The sequence below is a fragment of the Mus pahari genome, chromosome 23 (genome assembly GCF_900095145.1).
Source record: "Mus pahari chromosome 23, PAHARI_EIJ_v1.1, whole genome shotgun sequence".
NCBI lineage: Eukaryota > Metazoa > Chordata > Mammalia > Rodentia > Muridae > Mus > Mus pahari.
In genome coordinates, this window is record NC_034612.1 from 32,695,830 (window position 1) to 32,714,428 (window position 18,599).

At 48.8% G+C, this 18,599-nt stretch overlaps 1 protein-coding gene across 1 annotated transcript in view; it reads right to left on the minus strand.

The window, feature by feature from the left end:
• Window positions 1-13,212, minus strand: part of Mmd2 (monocyte to macrophage differentiation associated 2) — a 46,901-nt gene extending 33,689 nt beyond the window's left edge. The window contains exon 1 of the mRNA XM_021186869.2: window positions 12,973-13,212. Coding sequence (XP_021042528.1) covers window positions 12,973-13,022 — 50 coding nt within the window. The 5' untranslated portion in view covers window positions 13,023-13,212. The remainder of the gene's footprint in view (window positions 1-12,972) is intronic.
• Between the last annotated feature and the right edge of the window lie 5,387 nt (window positions 13,213-18,599).

Here is an 18,599-nt window from a genome sequence, read left to right on the forward strand (position 1 = left end):
ATATACATAAAATAAGTAATCTTTCAAAAAAAGAAAATAAATGAATAAATAATTTAATAAATAAATATATTTTTAAATTTAAATTTTTGCATTTCTATTTGTTGAACCTAATTGTTCAGAAAGAAGATGATGAATGCTGTGTGTGTGTGTGTGTGTGTGCGCGCACACATGCGCATGTGTAAGGGTGCACATAAGTATGCAGACACATGTGTACACATGTGTGGATACCAGATGTGAATCAGATGAGGAGCCTTGCTCCTCAGGAGCTGTCCATCTTGCTTTCTGAGACAGGGCTTCCCCCTGACTGGTGTTCACCTGAGTGGGCTAATCTGGCTCACCAGGGAACTCCAGGGATCCCCCTGCCTCCACCTCCTCGGCTGAGGTTATGAGCACATGCCAGCACGCCCAGATTTGTATGTGGGTGGTTCCTCAAGCTTTCATGACAAGGACTTTATTAACTGTAATGCTTAGGCTTTTATTCTCTTGGTAGAAACTAGAGAGACCCGAGAAGAGGAAACCTTCCCTGGGAAGGGGCTGAGGAACTCCGTCCATCAGATCAGTTATGGCAGTGTCTACGAGGCATTGCTGGGGGAGGGTCAGTGTACGTGGGCAGTGCCAGCCCTGGGCAGAGGGCAGAATGAATGGGCTGTACACTACAGGGAGCTAACCATGAGCCTGGAAGGGAGCCAGCAGGCAGTGTGCTGTCTTGGCCTTAGGTTCTTGCCTTGAGCTCCTGCCTCAGCATCCCTCAATGGTGGACTGTAACCTGTCCAAATGAACAGTCCACAGGAACGGGAAGCAAACTAAAACGCCAACCGGGTCATCTCCTCACGGAATGTCTTTGTGAGGGTAGAAATGGACTGGCTGGCCAGCTAGTCCCCAAGATCCCCCTGTCTCTGCCTCTGTCCCCACCCCAGGGTGGAAGTTGCAGACATCTGTCACACTTGGCCTTTCATGGGTACTGGGGATCTGAACTCAGGTCCTTGTGCTTGCACAGCACGAGTGTGTGCTTTTTAATTTAAAATGTACTTGTTTATCTGTGGAGGAGCCACATGTGTGCCTTGGCATGGGAGTTGGGGATCAGAGGGCAACTTGCAGGAGTTGACTATCTTCCACCGTGTGGATACCAGGGGTTGAACCTGGGTCACTAAGCTTGGTAGTAAGTGCCTTTAAGTCATCTTATTAGCCCCATGAATGTCACCATCACCACCACCATCATCATCAAATTATTTGTGTATTTGGGGGCAAATGGACATGAGTGCAGGCTGTCCTCGGAGTCCAGAAAACAGTGTCAGATTCCCTGGAGCTGGGATTATGGGATGCCTTCCTTACACAGGTGCTGGAAGTCAAACTCAGGTCCTCAGCGAGAGCAACAGGGACTCTTAACCACTGAGCCATCTCTCCACCTCCTATGGATATCTTCTTAATGCTGCCCCTCTGGGTCAGACAATCTCAGTATGACACAGCCCATCTCCCAACACTGGCTACAGATGTCAGCTGAAGATGTAATTATTGGTAATCATTAACATCCAGACTACAGTAACCCCATAGGTCCTGACCTCCCCGCTTGCCCTCTTGCCCCATCACGCTCTCTGCCAGACAGATCCGTCCTCAGGACAGAGCCCCAGTGCTGTGTAGGTCTGACCCTCGGCCTGCGGACACTAACGATTTGGGCTTAGGATGGATCTAAGATAAGGTGGACAGCAAAAGGCTGCCTTAACTCCAAGGGTGCAGTGGCCCCAGCTGTTCATATGTACACCACTACAAATAACTGGTAAAATACGAGTGTGGGCCAGCAAGATGGTTCAGTCAATTAAGGGGCTTGCTGCCAAGCCTGACAACCTGAGTTGGATCCCCTGAACCCACAGGTGGAAGAACTGATTTCTGAACCTTGTCCTTTGATTTCTCTATAAAGGCCTCACTCATGTAAACACACACACGCACACACACACACACACACACACACACACCCCTTGAGATCAGTAATCATTATGGGCATAATCTATGGGACCCAGTCCTTCAATCCGTGAGATCTGTGCTAAACGAATCCAGGAGGGTTAGGGAAGTAACTCAGTGGGGAAAGCTCTTGTCATACAGGCATGGGGACTGAGCTCAGACCCCTAGCACACACATGAAGGCTGACTCAAGGCTGGGCTCAGTGATCTGTGAGCCAGGGAGATGAGCATCATATTCAGGGGAGTCCCCTGAAGCTCTGGGGTAGGACAGCCTAGTGTACACAGTGGAGAACACAGGACCCTGCCTCAAACAAGGCAGAGGGCGAGGGCCAACACCTGAGGTCATCCTCTGACCACACATGTGCCATGACACTCACACCACCACCAACACGCACATGCAAACATACACGCACACACACGTGTGTGTGTGTGTGTGCATGAATCTGCACACATCAACTGAGGTGGTTAGCAAAAAGAAAAGGGAGAGAAATGAATTAAAATAAAGACCTGCGACTCAGGGGAACCCACACATGTGGTGTCCGCAGTACTGCAGGTCTGTCCAGTCATCCACTTGGAAGGCTGAGGCAGGAGAATCACAACTTAAGGCCTCCCTGGCTCTCGAATGAGTTCAAGGCCAGACCAGGCTACAGAGAGAGTTCAAGGCCAGCCTAGACATTGTAGTGAGAACATATGTCAGAAGAAAAAGAAAAAAGCCAGTGGCCGGGGAGATGGCTCACAGCCTGAAGATCTGAGTTCCCTTCATGGAATCCACATTAAAAAAAACAAAAACAAAAACAAAAAACACATGTGGTGGTGCACACCTGGAACCCCTACACCCTTCGGAAGAGACAGGAAGCAGAGACTGGTTCAGAGGCAGGCAGGCTGGCCAGCTTGGAGTGTGAATCGTGGCAGAAACCACAAGAGAGATGCTCCCAAAACTGTCCCATACACAAAGTGGTATGCCCTTGCCCACATATCCTACACACAGAGAGGGGGGAATTATTTTTAAGATTTAATTATTCATTTATATGAGTACATTGTGCTGTACAGACCGATGTATGCTTGTGGTTGCTGGGAATTGAACTCAGGACCTCTGCTCACTCCAGCCCCGCTCAGTACACTGTAGCTGTCTTCAGACACACACCAGAAGAGGACGTCAAATCTCATTATGGACAGTTGTGAGCCACCATGTGGTTGCTGGGATTTGAACTCAGGACCTTCGGAAGAGCAGCCAGTGCTCTTAACCACTGAGCTGTCTCTCCAGCCTGGGATTTTTTTTTTTTTTTTTAAGTGATAAGAAGGATAGTGATGTAGCTTGGTGGTAAAGGGTTTGTCCAGTATGTGGGAAATCCTGGTTTGCATACCCAATTAGTTTAAAAAAAAATCTCAGAACTCATGGCAGGGAGCAGGGGTTTTGTGGAGGCAGGAGGATCAGATCAAGATCTTAATATCCTCCTCAGCTATACGATGAGGATGTGGCTATCCTGGGGCATATGAGACCCTGTCTCAAAAAACTCAAGTGTGGGAAGAGAAAAAGGAGGAGCGGGGACAACAGAATGGGTCAGAGCTTATACTGCAAGCAGAGACATCATTTTCCTTGAACACCCAAGTTACCAGTCCATGGAGGTCATTGCAAATAAGGGTACAGGGGCTAGTTGTCTCCGGCACAGTTGTTCAAAGGTCACTGAGTATTGGAAGTCACTGGGAATGTGAGCTCCATGAGTAGCACAGCCTGTAGTAGTCCTAAGCGCTACTGTCAACTGACACCAGGCAGGCCCAGGAAGAGCTTCTCCACATCTCTGGGCCCATGTACCTACTGCTGCAAACAAAAGAAGGCTGCACCCGCGGATGCACAGTAGACTACCGCTTGACTTTAAAAAGGCTGGCAATCCCAACAAGAACTTCATGTACCCAAGTCAGTGACAGATTCCCCCTGATTCCACTTCTGTGAGGTTCCGGGGGTAGTTAAAATCGTAGGGAGAATGAGTGGGCTGGGTGCATGTGGTAGTGCACACTTGTGATGCCAGAACTTTGGAGGCAGAGCCTAAAAGGGTTAAGAGACCACCCTCGGGCTAAGGAGTGAGGGGCTTGTGGGGAGAACAGAAGCTAAGGTGAGGAATGGAGGGAGAGTCAGCATCGAATGACTACAAAGTTTCATGTCTCGAAGATAGAAAGTTCTGAAAGCAAGTGGCAACATGAGAAACTTTGTAGCCATTAAATGCGGACTCTCCATTCACAGCCTCAGCCTCCAACTCCCATCATCCTCTCTGTCTCCCCCTTCTTCACCCGGCAACTAGAGATTTAGAACTCTGGGTAGAGTTGCTTCATTTCCTAAAATCTAATATTATCAAAGAAAAAAATCATTGAGGTTTGGTCTGTTGCTATTCCCCCACCCCCTAGGGACAAGAAGTTTGTCATGTAGACCCAAGTGATGCTATGTAACCTTGCCCACCCAAGTTATCCATGACTGGTGAATAAAGATGCCTACATCCTATAGCTGGGCAGAAGAGAGATAGTTGGGGTTTCGGTTCCAGGGCTTGAGGTCAGAAAGGAACTGTGAGGGGAAGAAGAGAAAAGGTAGAGAGGGGAGAAGATGCCATGTGGTAGGTGAGTCGTGAAAACATGGCCATGAGGGCTGGCCAACCGGAGTTAAAAGCAGCCCGAACGGAACATGGCAAGTCATATCTCAGGGCTATTGGCAGGGAAGTAGACATAATAGCTTGAAGGGTAGATATCTGCCCAGCAGTAGTGCTGATTAAAGGCTTATTATTTAGGTCTTGTGTCTGGGAACTAAATGATCAAAGCAGGGTAGAAACCCTCCCCCATTGAGATCGATTAATATTACTACAACAAATCATCGTGTTTAGATTATCTTATCACTGGTTTGGAAATAGAGCTCATTGGTAGAACTTGTCTAATATGCAGGAGGCCACCCATTGCCTCTCTGAGACAAAGTATCGCTGTGCTGCCTAACCCTGCCTCCCATGGGTAATAGTCCTACCCCAGGCTCCCGGGTACTGGGGTGAAGGTACAAACTACCACACTGGCTTTACACTGTATATTTTAACGCTATAGATTCTTGCTCTCTCCAGAAGTCTCTGTGAAGAAGGGAACGGTTTAGATCCCCCGCTGTGCAGAACAGAATCCATCAGCCGTAAGCACCTCGTGCCCCGAAAATGTGCCCCAGGTAGCTGAGACACAGACTCACTAATTTTATTTAATTCAATTATTCTGTTTAAAATAAAGTAGCCACAGGTGGCTTGTGTCGTTTTATCTGACAGCAGATCTTCTTCACGTTGGGGCTGTCAACAACTCAAATTTAAGGAAAAAAAAATTTTGTGTATATAAATAGCGGAATAATTTGGGTGCAGTGACATCGAGAAAAAAGGAGTTAATCAACAGAGCTTGGCAGTACAGAGCTGTCACCGCAGCTACATGGGAGGCTAAAGTCAGTAGATGAAGATTTCTAGGTCAGCCTGCAAGATGCTGTCTCAAATAAATAAAGAAGTAAATAATATCAAGGCTTACAGTGTGTGGCTTCCTGTCTATATCCTTGCTGCAGCCTACAAATGTCTAGCCGATAGAAGAAGTGAAGGACTGCCCTGCAGGTGCCAGGCAGTGAACGAATGCATGAGACCACAGGAGATGCCAGGCAATGAATGAATGAAAGAGAGGACCTGCCGACTGCGTGTTCTGAGAGCCTCTCCAGTTCCCACCGAGTGTGGGTAGCCAGGCCAGCCCCAAATCTGACTCAGAGGCTCTTTGTCTCTCGGGGAATAAGTCTGGGGGTGCTCTGCTACACAGTCTATTCTTCTTCCTGTGCTTGGCGCTGCTGCCATTGTTGTTGGTTGGCGTGGGTGTGATGTCCCGGTGTGTGGTGTGGGGGGGAACAGAGAGTCAAAGCAGCAGCTTAGGCAAACCAAATGTGGATTTCAAATATATACCAAGGTTGGAGAGATGGCTCAGTGGGTAAAGCATCTGCCATTCAAGAGTGAGGCCCTAAGTTCAAATCCCTAGAACCCACCTAAAGCGGGGTGCAGTAGCACGTGTCTGTATTCTCGACACTCTCTCCTCGAGATGGGAGGCTGCTGCAGGACACTTGATCATACTGTGAACCCCAAAATTCTGTTATGATGTGGCTTATCCCTTAGCAGACATTTTTTAATCCCTCTGGTTGGAATACAGAGTAAAGTTGATTTGTAGAAGGAAGCATCCGTGCTTGAAAGTGATGTCTCCTTGAGTGGCAGAAAAAGTGATGAATCAGAGGAAGATCTGACAGAAGAGGATACGCCCAACTCTCACAAGAAGGAAGAGGAAAGGGAAGCTATTTAAGAGAGCAGGGCGGAGAGGAAGAGAAGGCGTTGGCTGCTTTACTGGGCGAGTTTTACAGAGACAGGTTGAAGAGAAAACACACTAGACACAGGTAAAGACAGAATGAGCCAGAGAACGAGGAGCCAGAAGATTAGAACAGATTGCCAGAGTTAGTATGAGGCCAAGCAGAGCAACTCAGGAGAAGTCGAGAGAAGCCAGACTGAGTCAGTCAGTTTGGAGAGATGTTTGAGCCAGAACAACTGAGTTGAACCAGCCAGCCAGAAGTCAGAAAGAAGTAGGAAGGGCTATTCAGCAGCAAGTCTCAGCAGCTGAACACATTCTAGTCCTAGACAAGATTGTAGAGAGGCTAGAAGCTTCCAGGACTAGGCCTAGGTTAGCAGACGGAGGCTCTAAGCCTTGGAGATGACAATTACTTCAGATGACTAAAATATACTTTTACAGGAGGCCAAGACAGGAGACTCTTCAGTCTTTTGAGAGCAGCTAGTGTTCTCAGCGGCAAACAAGAAACCCTCTCTCAAACAGGGCAAAAGGTGATGATCTGACGCACAAGGTTGTCCTCCTATCTCCACAAGCTGTGGCACACGTGTGTGTCTGCACATGCACACAGGCAAGTATATACACACACCCACAGAGAGGAAGGCAATGTCCCCAACAGCAAACCAGCTGGCAAGGGGTGATGTTGACAAATGATGGAGTACCTCTCATCCAGATCCTAAGAAACCCTGCACGGGACCATCTGCCATAACACAGGAAGACAAGCAAGTGACCTTCACCTGTATCACCTGCTCTCCGTGCCCACAGAAATCAGCTGAAGCCCCACAGCCTCCCGAGAAGAATTTCTCAGACAGCCCCACTGACCACAACAGAGTGATGTTCTATAAGTTATATCAAAGTCCCTCCGGAAACTGACAGTCTATAAATGACAACGGCAACCAACTCTTTGGCAGTGTCCTGGGGCTCGGGTCTGTCCCTCCAGCCGCTGAGAAGGCTGAAACAGGAAGGCTGAATGTTCAAGACTAACCTAGGCTACGGAATAAAAATCTGAGTCAGCATAGGCAATTTAGGGAGACCCTGCCTCAAAATTCAAGTCAAAAAGAATTGGAGGAAGAGTTTGAGGCCAGCCTGGTCTACAAAGTGAGTTCCAGGACAGCAAGGGCTGCACAGAGAAACCCTGTCTCAAAGAGAGAGAGAGAGAGAGAGAGAGAGAGAGAGAGAGAGAGCGAGCTGGAGGGATGGCTCAGTCAGTAAAGCACTTGCCAGACATACACAGGAGGCCTTAAGTTCAGATCCCCAGAACCCGCATAAAAGTCAGGAGCAAAGACAACACAAGAGGGCTGAGGACAGGCTAGCCTGGCCTACACGGCAAAACTTCAGACCCATAGAGACCTGACTCAAATAAAAAGCAGAGAGCACCCGAAGACCAACACTACAGGTTGATCTCTGACCTTCGCTCTTGGGGTGTGCATACATGCACCCCAGGAATGCACAGATGAGAAAGGTGAGTGTGCAGTTCCCGTGGGAGAGAACATCTGACCATAAACAAGGTCTGTCTGTCTGTCTGTCTGTCCCCAGCACCACTAACTGAAACGAAAACCAGAGGCTAGAGATGCACAGAGTTCTTGTCTAGTATGCCCAAAGCCCCTAGATTCAGTGGCCAGCTCCACAAAACACACACACACACACACACACACACACACACACACACAAATACAATAATCACCGTGCAGTGGTGGTGCACCCCTTTAATCCTATCACTTGGGAGGCAGAGGCAGGCGGATTTCTGAGTTCGAGACCAGTCTGGTCTACAGAGTGAGTTCCAGAAGAGCCAGGGCTACACAGAGAAACCCTGTCTCGAAAAACAAAACAAAACAACAACAACAAAAAAGGGCTAGCAAGATAGCTCAGCAGGTTAGAGCACTGACTGCTCTTCTGAAGGTCCTGAGTTCAAATCCCAACAACCACATGGTGACTTATAACCATCCGTAATGAGATCTGATACCCTCTTCTGGTGTATCTGAAGACAGTTATAGTGTACTTACATTTAATAATAAATAAATATTTTTAAAAATTCAATAACCAACATGTGGCAACACCTGTTTTCATATCAGACAACACAGAAGACAGCCCGCTCATCATCTATTCTAGAACTCAACAACCTTCCACAGTACCACATTTCTAGCTGGAATACAAGTCTCTCCGATGTGTTTGTTTGTGTGTTTTGAGACAGAGCCTCGTGTAACCCATGCTGACCTCAGACTCACTATACAACAGCCAACGGGGACTTTGAACCTCTGATCCACCTGCCTCCGACCTCTCAAGTGCTGGGATTGCAGGCAAGAGCCACACAATTCCGTTTATGCAGTGCTGTGTCTGGAACCCAAGGCTTAATGAGTTTCAGGCGAGAACTCTACCAAGTGACCCACGACCCCTGTCTGTATCTCGGTGTCTTGGAAGACACTGAACAGGCACTAAGAGTCACAGAAGGACTACCAAGCTCATCTAATAACCCCACCAACAGGCAGAACCACACAGTGAGGACAATGGCGTTAAACCCCAGCTCCAAGCCTTCCCATGGGTCCCACCGTGGGACAAGCTGGGACCCTATCTTTGTCTCTGTGTGGCCTTAGGAGGAATTCCAAGTCCTGTGCAAGAAACCCCACTGGGGACCATTTGACTGGGCCGCTACCCACTGAGCAGCAAGGGGCTATGACCTGGAACTTGGAACCCATGTGACCTGCCTGCTCATGCCCCCAACCAACAACGGGTAACACAGGTCATAGAACAATCCCCCTGAGCACACTTCACACATGAGCCCAGAGGCGATTTCAGAAGCAGAATTTTCCCAGCACCCCCGAGTGGGGGAGAACAAAAAGAATCAGTGTGCAGCTTTCAGACGCGTGTTGAGCTGGAGACAGAAATAAGTTGCTTCGGTTTGGTTTTGGTTTGTTCTATTTTGTCGTTTGACGTGGGGGCTCAGCGTGGGATACAAACCCATGACCCTGAGATTAAGAGTCTCATGCTCTGCTGACTGAGCTAGCCGGCCTGCGCCCAGTGACTGAATTACCTGTTGATTCTGAACTAAGTTTGTGTGGTGTTTTCCTTCACGCGGCTACTCAACCGGGTTCTAGAGAGAAAGGTACAGCCGAGAGGTGCACCCAAAAAGGCCGTGGGAATTTGGAAGAGTGGGGCCGGCGTGGTAGTGACCCGCCAGTGGGAACTTAGCGAGTCGGGTGGCAAGATTTCGGAGCTCCGGGTTAGAGAGTCTGCCAGAGATGAGAACAAGGCCCGCAGGTGCCTTTGCCGGTGATAGCGTGGATTTGCCTTTTTTTTATTATTTCATGCTACAGGCTCACGACTGAGCCCAGGCTAGCTTTAAGCTCACAGCTCTCCTCCCTCGTCCTCCTGGATGTGCAAACAATCATTACAAACAAGGACAACACAGGTCAAGTTGGCTTATTGGCTAGATGGGTTCTTCTTATGTTTGTGTGCAAGGAAGGGGAGGGGCATGCTTACTGCACACTACGCATGTACAGAGGTCAGAGGGCAACGTGAAGGAAATCAATTCTCTCTTCCCATCATGTATATCCTTTGGGTCAAACTCAGGAGAAAGAGGGCTCAAGCTCCTGACTCGGTGCCTTCCCTGCCGTGAATCAGTGTCCCTAAAGATAGGGCTATGGGTGGATTCCCAAAGGCCTTTCCTGTGCCTAACAGGCATGCATACATGCATGGATGGATGTATCTGTAGCCCAGTAAGCTTAGAGCTTAAAGGACAAGAGGCCAAACAAGTTCGAAGTGTGAGCAAGATGCCACATCTAGTTACAGGTTTGAGTCTGCTAATGACTATCAAGGTAAATGGAGACCAGCGGCCCATCCCCTCCCCTGTCACCATGTCTGAACTGAGCCAACATGAAGTTATAATGCTGCAGAAGGAGCCTTAGTCATGTGGTCACATGATATAGACTCGTGTAAACATCTCCAAAGAAGCCCCTGTCCCCGGAATGAAACTCAAAGCTGAGTCTGTCTGGGGAGAAGATTTTATTGGTCACAGTAAGAGCAAATGTGCTGACCACAGGACATGGTGTGGCACAAGTCTTTTGTCCCAGCACGCGGGAGACAGAAGCAGGCAGATCTCTGTATGTCCCAAGCCAACCTGGTCTCCATAGCAAGACCTTGTCTCAAAACCAAAACAAAAGTCTGATAACTGAGCTTCAGAGTTCATCCAACTGTGAAACAAGTTAAAAACCGTATATCAAATGAAAGGCAGGTTTTATCATCTATCTGTACAGACCAGAAAACTGAAAAATCACCAAAGAAATGAAACCCTGCCTGTGTCTGCTATCAATCACTTAGGACCTCAAACCCGGGACCATCAAGATGGCTCAGTGGGTAAAGGTATTCGTTGCCAACCCTGACAGTCTGAGTTTAATCCCTGTCACCCACATGGTGGAAGGAGAAAGCAGAGACCCTCATGTTATTCTATGACCTCCACACGGATGCCGTGGCACCCACACGCCCACACGTATAAACATAATAAAGCATTATAATAAAATAAAAGAACCCAAGGTTTCCTCTCTCAGCATCTTGATATCAAAACAAGGAAGTGGGGGGAGGAGAAAAAAGGGGGAAAGAAAGAAGAAATGAAAGAGGGGGAAAGATAACATTGGTAGAACCAAGAAAACACCCAGTGTTCCTTCCCCCACCTTATCTAAGTTTGTCCATTATCTTCGTGTGTGTGTGGGGTGTATATGCATGTTCATGGAAGGTGATATATACACATATATGGATATATGTGTGTGAACGTGTATATAAGGAGGCCAGAGGGTCAGTTGTTCCTTGGGGGATACCAACCTTGTTTTTGAGACAGGAGCCTCTCACTGGGACCCAGGACCTGTCTGAGTACTCGAGGCTGAATGACCAGCAAGCTCCGGGCATCGCTTGTCTCCACCTCTTGGGCACTAGGATCACAAGGATGCCACCACATCTGGCTTTCTATCTTGAGCATTGGGGTTCAAACTCAGGCCCTCATTACTGAGTGGCAAGCGCCTTACCAGCTGGGCTCTTTTTCCAGCCCCTACATCTGTTTTCTGTTGCCAGAACAGAACACCCGAGACATGCTAGCTGAAAGAATTAGAAGTTCGTGGGCCGGGGGAGTATCTCAGTAGGCTCGTCTACCATGCTCAAGGCACTGGATTCAGTCCCCAGCATTGCATCTATTGCAGCCAGCACTTAAATGGATCGGGAATTTGAGACCATCCCCAGCTGTAAGTTAGGGGCCAGCTTAGGGTCCACAGAACAGAGGCTCAGAGGCTCTGGAGACTGGAACATCCAAGTCCATCACTGGCTTCAGTTCTGGGCCAGTAAATCTGCAGGTGTGCAGAGAAATGGTGAGGCACAACCAGCTCTGGACAGAGCTAACCCGTTCTCTGAGAGCTGGCACTTGCTCAAGTGAAACAGTTCTGTCTCCTACGGGCCCGGTCTTTTCTCAAAGGCCCACCTCTCCATCCTCCACAGAGGCAATCACGTTTCCCCGAGCAGCCAGGCACACCGGCCCACACGTGTAATCCCAGCCTTCAGGAGGATGAGGCCAAAGGACTGCTGACTGTGTAAGGCTGACCTGGGCCACATAGTATGTTTCAGAGAAGCCTGGGCTAGAGAATGAGACATTTTCTCAAAAAAAATAAAAATAAAATAAAAATATAAGGCAATAGGGAAGGCATGACAATTTGGCTCAGCAGGTCACAGAGTTTGCCACAAAAGCCTGGAGACCAAGGTTCAATCCCTGGAATTGACAGATAGTTGGAAGGAAAGATTCAACTCCACAACCTCCATATATGTGTGGGGCACACAACCCCACATACAATAAAAAAAATAGTAATAACAATGATACTCGTTCAAGGCAAGCAAATCAAATCAAAATGCACTCCAGATAATTAAAACTTCGTATTAAAAAAAAAAAACACACACACACACACACAATGCAAAATAACTCAACAACTAACGTGTTCAGACGGGAATCAAGTATACAAAACGTTAAAATATACTCTTGTGAGTCCCGGCCCTAATTTCAGCATCAAGGGGGCTAAGACTGAAGAATTAGGTTCAAGACAAGCCTGGGCTACACAGTGAGATCAAGGCCAGCCTAGGGTATGTAGCAAGACTGTCTCAAAGACAGGAAAAGAAGGACCCATACTCCAGAGCTAGACGGAACTCTGGGAGGTCAAAGGACAGCCTGGTCTACAAAGGAGGGTCCAGGCCAGCCAGGACTACTATAGTGAGACCTGACTCAAATAAAAAAAGAAATCTGGGTTCAGGGAGGACCCCAGAGAGCTCCAGAGGGGTGGAGCAGTTCCCTCACCCTTAGATTCGCTCTCTAAGAATCATCTCTTATAATTCTCCCATGCTTCCGAATGGTGGAGACTCTTACCGTTCACCGGGTCGCAAACGTGAAAACTGAGCTTTGGACCGAAGAAGCACGTCGCCCAGGGGAAAAAAGAAACTCGGAGAATCTGCTGCGCTGAGCGCAAAAGCGGGATGACAATTACCACTCCATTATGAAGAAACCGGGTTGTTCAAGCCCCAGGCAATGGGGTCTGTGCATCGAACCCAGTTCTCCAGACAGTGGGGACAGGAAAGAAGGATCTTGGTGTCCTGGCCCCTGTCTATCACCCCTTGACCCGCTACTCACCTTGCATATTTCGTTTTCTGGAAATCCAGCAGCCTGGCCAGAGTGAACATCGCCGCGGTTCCATCAGCGCCCAGACCGGGTCTGGGACGCGGGAACACCAGGAGCCGCTTCGGGAGACGCAGCAGGTTGGAAGGGTGTCGGATCCTCGGGCTGCTCCAGGGCCTTGAGCAGACCCGATCAGTTGCCTCCGGAGCCCAGAGCCCCTGAGCCTGGAGTCTCCCGGATCGCAAATCCCGAGCAGATGGTGGCGGGGGCGGGGCGGGGGCGGGATATGGGGGGGGACTTGGGCGCACGCTGCCAATCGCCCGACTGTGAGGTCCCCTCCCTCCTGTTAGCTTCTCCCCGTGTCCCCTCCACCCCATCGCTATTCTAGCCAGCACAAGACAGCTTGGACTAGACTGAACTGCCTCTGTTACCGCTTGCACTGCAAAGCCACAGGGGACGCCTGGGGACCGAACCAGGTGGCACCCTCAATTTACTTATTACAGGCTCTTAGCCCTGAATCCACCCTACCATCCAGGACTCTGTGACTCTAGGAACCATCTTGCTCCACCCCCTCCCATTTCACCTCTGCACCCAGCCCCATCACCATTCACATCCACATCCCAGTACCAGGATGGGGACACTCCATCGTGTTCAGAATCTACAACCACAAGTCTAGCCTCATGTCTTCAAAGTCCAGTTTTCTTTTTATTATTACTTTATTGCATTTTAATATTTTAAAGCATTTATTTTTAATTTATGTGTGTATATGTTCGCAGGGTGGGGGTGGGGTGATGTGCATATGTGAGTGCAAGTGTGTGGAGATCAGAAGTGTGGGATCCCCAGGAGCAGAAGTTTGGGGCAGCTGTGAGGCAACCGAAGTGGGTGCTGGGAGTTGAACTCCAATCCTCTGGATGCGCAGCAAGCACTCTTAACCGCTGAGCAAGCCCTCCAGCCACCTACAGTTATGTATTTATTATGCGTGTAGAGGGCAGAAGGCAACTTGCAGGAGTTGGTTTTGTCCCTACACCATGGACAACTTAGGGACAAAACTCAGGTCCTCCGGCTTGGAGACAAGCATCCTTACCTGTTGAGCCGGCTCACCAGCCACCAGACTCAGCTTTCTGCTTTAGGGGGAGCATGACTTCTTTGGAGGACGTGGGAATCCAATCTGTCCCTGAACATTTTGAACACCCCTTGAGGGAGCTGCAGGAGGCAAGATGGCCTTTGGTGTTCGTGATAGCTACTACTGTTGAGTTTCCACTTGGCGGGATCTACAGTCTCCTAAGATATAACCTCTGGGGCACGTCTGTGAGGGATCTTATTGGTTGGATAAGGGAAGGAAGGTCAACCCCAAATGTGGGCTGGACCTGGACCCTGGGCTGGGGGCTGACCTTGAATAAAAGAAATATTGTGAACTTAATGCCAGTGTTCCTGTCTCCTAGATTCTTTTTGTTGTTGTTGGTGGTGGTTTTGTTTTTCGAGCTAGGGTTTCTCTGAGTAGCCCTGGCTACCACTCAGTAGACCAGGCTGCCCTTGAACTCAGAGATCCACTTGCCTCTGCCTCAATGCTGGGATTAAAGATGTGCATCACCACGGCCTGGCATCTCTCTGCTTCTTGACCATGTATGCAAGGTGATCAGATGGGTCCCCAAATTGACGAGAAGTCATCTCCTCCTCCACCCATGGTTTCCTCCTTCCTAGTCCACAGCCCCCCGATCATCTCAGTTTGCTTATTTTTCCCCAGTGCTAGAGGTTGAATTCAGGCCCCAGCAGATGCTAGATGGGCACTCCATGATTAGACTACATCTCTGGTCCCCTTTACTTTTTTTTTTTTTCAGATAGCCAGGCTAACTTACTCAAGCTGGCCTTAAACCCACTCTGTAGCCCAGGCTGACAGTGAGCTTGCGATTCTCCTATCTTCGGCCTCCCAAGTGGCTGGGAACAAGGCCGCCAAAGTGGCCTTGCTCTAGTTCTTGTTTGGAATGCTGAGAAAATACCACCCACACCTTCTGGGTCAACGGAGCAGAAGAAGAAACAGACTGACAGAAGACTGCCTGACCACCGCTGCCTGCCTCTGCTGGGCTGGGCAAAGCCAGAGGGCTACAGGGAGATGGTGCAGAGGGAGGAGATCATGGCAGGAGTGGCAATACCTGGGGGAGGGCTGGGGAGGATGAAGATGCTGAAGGAAGAGGCAAAAAAATGAGAACCCTGGGGTGCTTACGTGATAAGGCTGACCAGCCTCTGTTGCTGGCTTAGAAATTCAAGACATCTAACGTGGTCATCCCAGCATGTGGGATACAAAGGCAGCCAGGACAATTTATAAAGCAAGATCTTATCTCAGTGAAGAAATCAAAAGAGAGCAGGGCATATTACTCCAGTAGAGCACTGCCTAGAATCCCTCAGTGAGGGGCTGGGGGCGTGGCTCAGTGGTAGAGCCCCTGCCTAGAATCCCTCAGTGAGGGGCTGGGGTGTGGCTCAGTGGTAGAGCCCCTGCCTAGAATCCCCCAGGAATTCTAGGGGCTGGGGGTGTGACTTACCAGTAGCAAGTCTGCTTAGCATGTGTGAGACCCTGAATTCAGTTCCCAATTATACAGGTGTGAAAAAGAATTAACAAAAATGAAACAATTAAACTAATTATTCTTTATGCTAACTTTAAAAACTAATTTTAAAAATGAGGCAGAAGGCCAAGCAGTGGTGGTGCGTGTCTTTAATTCCAACACTTGGGAGGAAGAAACAGACAGATCTCTGAGTTCAAGGCCAGCCTGATCTACAGAATGAGTTCAAGGTCAACTAGGGCTACACAGAAAAACCCTGTCTTAAAACTGGGGCAGAGGAGGGGGGGACAAAAAAGAAAAAGAAAAGAAAGAAAAAAAGAGACAGAAGGAATGGCTAGAAGACTACTATTTATATTATGTATATTTATATATCCTAATTGGGTTGGGGGCACATGTTTGTTTGGAACTCATGGTAAAATTGACAAAGCCAGATGTAGTGGTTAAAAACTGTAATTCCAGAGTTCAGAAGGCCGAACCAAGAGGATCTTGTGTTCGAGAGTAACCTGAGCCCCACAGTAAGAGGATGACAAGGTAGAGAGAGAGGTAGAGGGGTAGAGGGAGAAGAAAGAGGAGAAGGTGGTGGTGGAGGAGGAGAAGGAGCAGGAGCAGGAGGGGGAACCCCAGAATGGGGGGGGCTGGAGAGACAACTTAATGCGTAAAGTTCTTACCATGCAAGCATGAGAACTGGAGTTCAAGTCCTAGAATCTGGGTGCAGTGGCATGAATCTATAACCTCAGTTCCAGAGACCCAGGGACATTTGGTTTAGGGAGCTTTCTGGCCAGCCAGCCTAACCCACCTGATAAAGCTCCAGACTGGATGAGAAACCTTGACTCAAGAATTAGGTAGTGGACTGGAGATAGCGTCATGACTAACAGCACTTGCTGTTCTTGCAGAGGGCCCAGGTTGGGTTCCTAGCACCCACGTGGTAGCTAAAAACCACCCTTAGCTCCAGTTAAGGGGATCTGGTACCCGCTTCTAGCCTCTGTGGACACTAGACATGACTGCAGTGCACAAATATACATACAGGGAAAACACTCGTAGCATAAAATAAAAATAATAAACCTTTTTTTTTTAAAGATGGAAGAAAATAGAAAAAAAGATCCAATCTCAACCTATGGCCTCCATGTGGACAAGTGTGGATACACACAACAGAGTGAGCCAGGCTTATGTGGCCAGTATGGTATGGTATGAGTGGAAGGTACTAGAATTCAGGGGGACCAAAAACATTCCTGAAGGATATGACTAATGGACACAGGCTATCGGCATTTGAATCTCAGTCTCCGCACCCTGAACTCACTGTCAAATACATTAGTAGAAACATTAATAACTTCTCCTGACCTCCAGGAGACAAAAGCCAAATAGAAGCAGAGAGAGTTAAGCCCCACGTCGCACACTAACGCACAGGTCCAAGCCTCTATCAGATGAATTAACACCTACTGTCTGTCTCCCAGCAACGTCTCTGCCCCGGCTCTCAGCCTCAACTCAGGTCTCTCCTGACATGGCCTGACCCTTTCTTGATCACCTTTCTTCCCAAGGAGTCCAAGTAAGATCCCAAGTGGTCACTGGTAGCCACAGTTCCTGGAGGGCCTGAATCAGACCTCTCCAAGGCCATGCCCCCTCCTCGGCCTAAGCTGTTTGCCCACCTCACTGCTATCCACTTTCAAGCAGGTCTTGACAATGGGCCTGTGGCGACCACTGGGAGACCCCTGGGATAAAACGTTCAGTCTAGAAACAGATATTTCCACCTCCATCAGCTAAAGAAGTTGAATAAAAAATAAGTTACTATTTTTACTGCTGGGATGTGGTTGTTATGGCAACAAAGGGCCTGACTCTTGCTCCAGAGTGGGGGGTTGGGCTATGTTTGAGGGAGAAGGGGAAGGAGGTGGCTGGTGGGGTGGTCAGCAGCAAGGAGAGAAGCCTGAGGATCACAGGTCTGTCCTGTATAATCCAAAGGGACCCTTGACCACCAAATCTACATCTTCATAGTTCCTTGCTACTCCACCTCCCTCCTCTCCCCTCCCTCCCTTTCCTCCTCCTTTCCTTTTCTTTTTTATACTTTCATAGTATTGGGGATTGAACCTAGGACTTATGTATACCACACAAGCACTTTCTGACAAAGGGAGGCTGGAGCACTGGAAGAGGAATTCTGCTTCAGTGGTAGAGCCCCTGCCTAGAATCCCCCAGTGAGGGGCTGGGGTATGGCTCAGTGGTAGAGCCGGTATGAAGCATACTTCAAGCCCTGTTTTCATCCCAAACACTGCAATAAACAAATAAGTAAAAAAAATTTTACAATGATAGAAAAGAACCACATAAGTGACAGATACTTAAATTTACTGATTAAATAAAGGAACAACTAGTCTTAAACTGTCCCAGTTATAGTATATTGTTAGGCAAAGCTTGTTACTGGGCTGTGGTGTGACTGCATGGCACAGTCCTCACTAGTATACAGAAAACTCCGTGTTCCACGCCCACGCCTTCCAATCCAACCTTCCATGTAAGGTTATGATAGGTGTCCTCAGGAAACCAGGCTCTATGAGGTCGGCGACACTGGAAGTCCCTTCTCTACTTTGCCAGCCCTGTTGACCTAAAGCCACCTGTACTGTTCAATAGAGATTGATTTCCCTCTGACTGCTTTAGACTTCCAATCCAACCTTCCATGTAAGGTTATGATAGGTGTCGCCATCTCCTCACTGGGTGATTCTAGGCAGGGGCTCTACCACTGAGCCACACCCCAGTCCCTCACTGGGGGATTCTAGGCTGGAGTTGTTCTACCACTGAGCCACGCCCCCAGCCCCTCACTGGGGGATTCTAGGCAGGGGCTCTACCACTGAGCCACACCCCCCAACCACTCACTGGGGGATTCTAGGCAGGGGCTCTAACAACCCCTCAAGTCCTTGTTTGCCTGTCTATAGACATTACTTTCTGCATCATTTCTATGATTGTCTTAGAATCAAAAGGTAAACCCAGCCCCATGGAAGGAGAGCCACTCCCTACCTCCACCCCTGCTGACCTCCCCATGGAAGGAGAGCCACTCCCCACCTCCACCCCTGCTGACCTCCCCATGGAAGGAGAGCCACTCCCCACCTC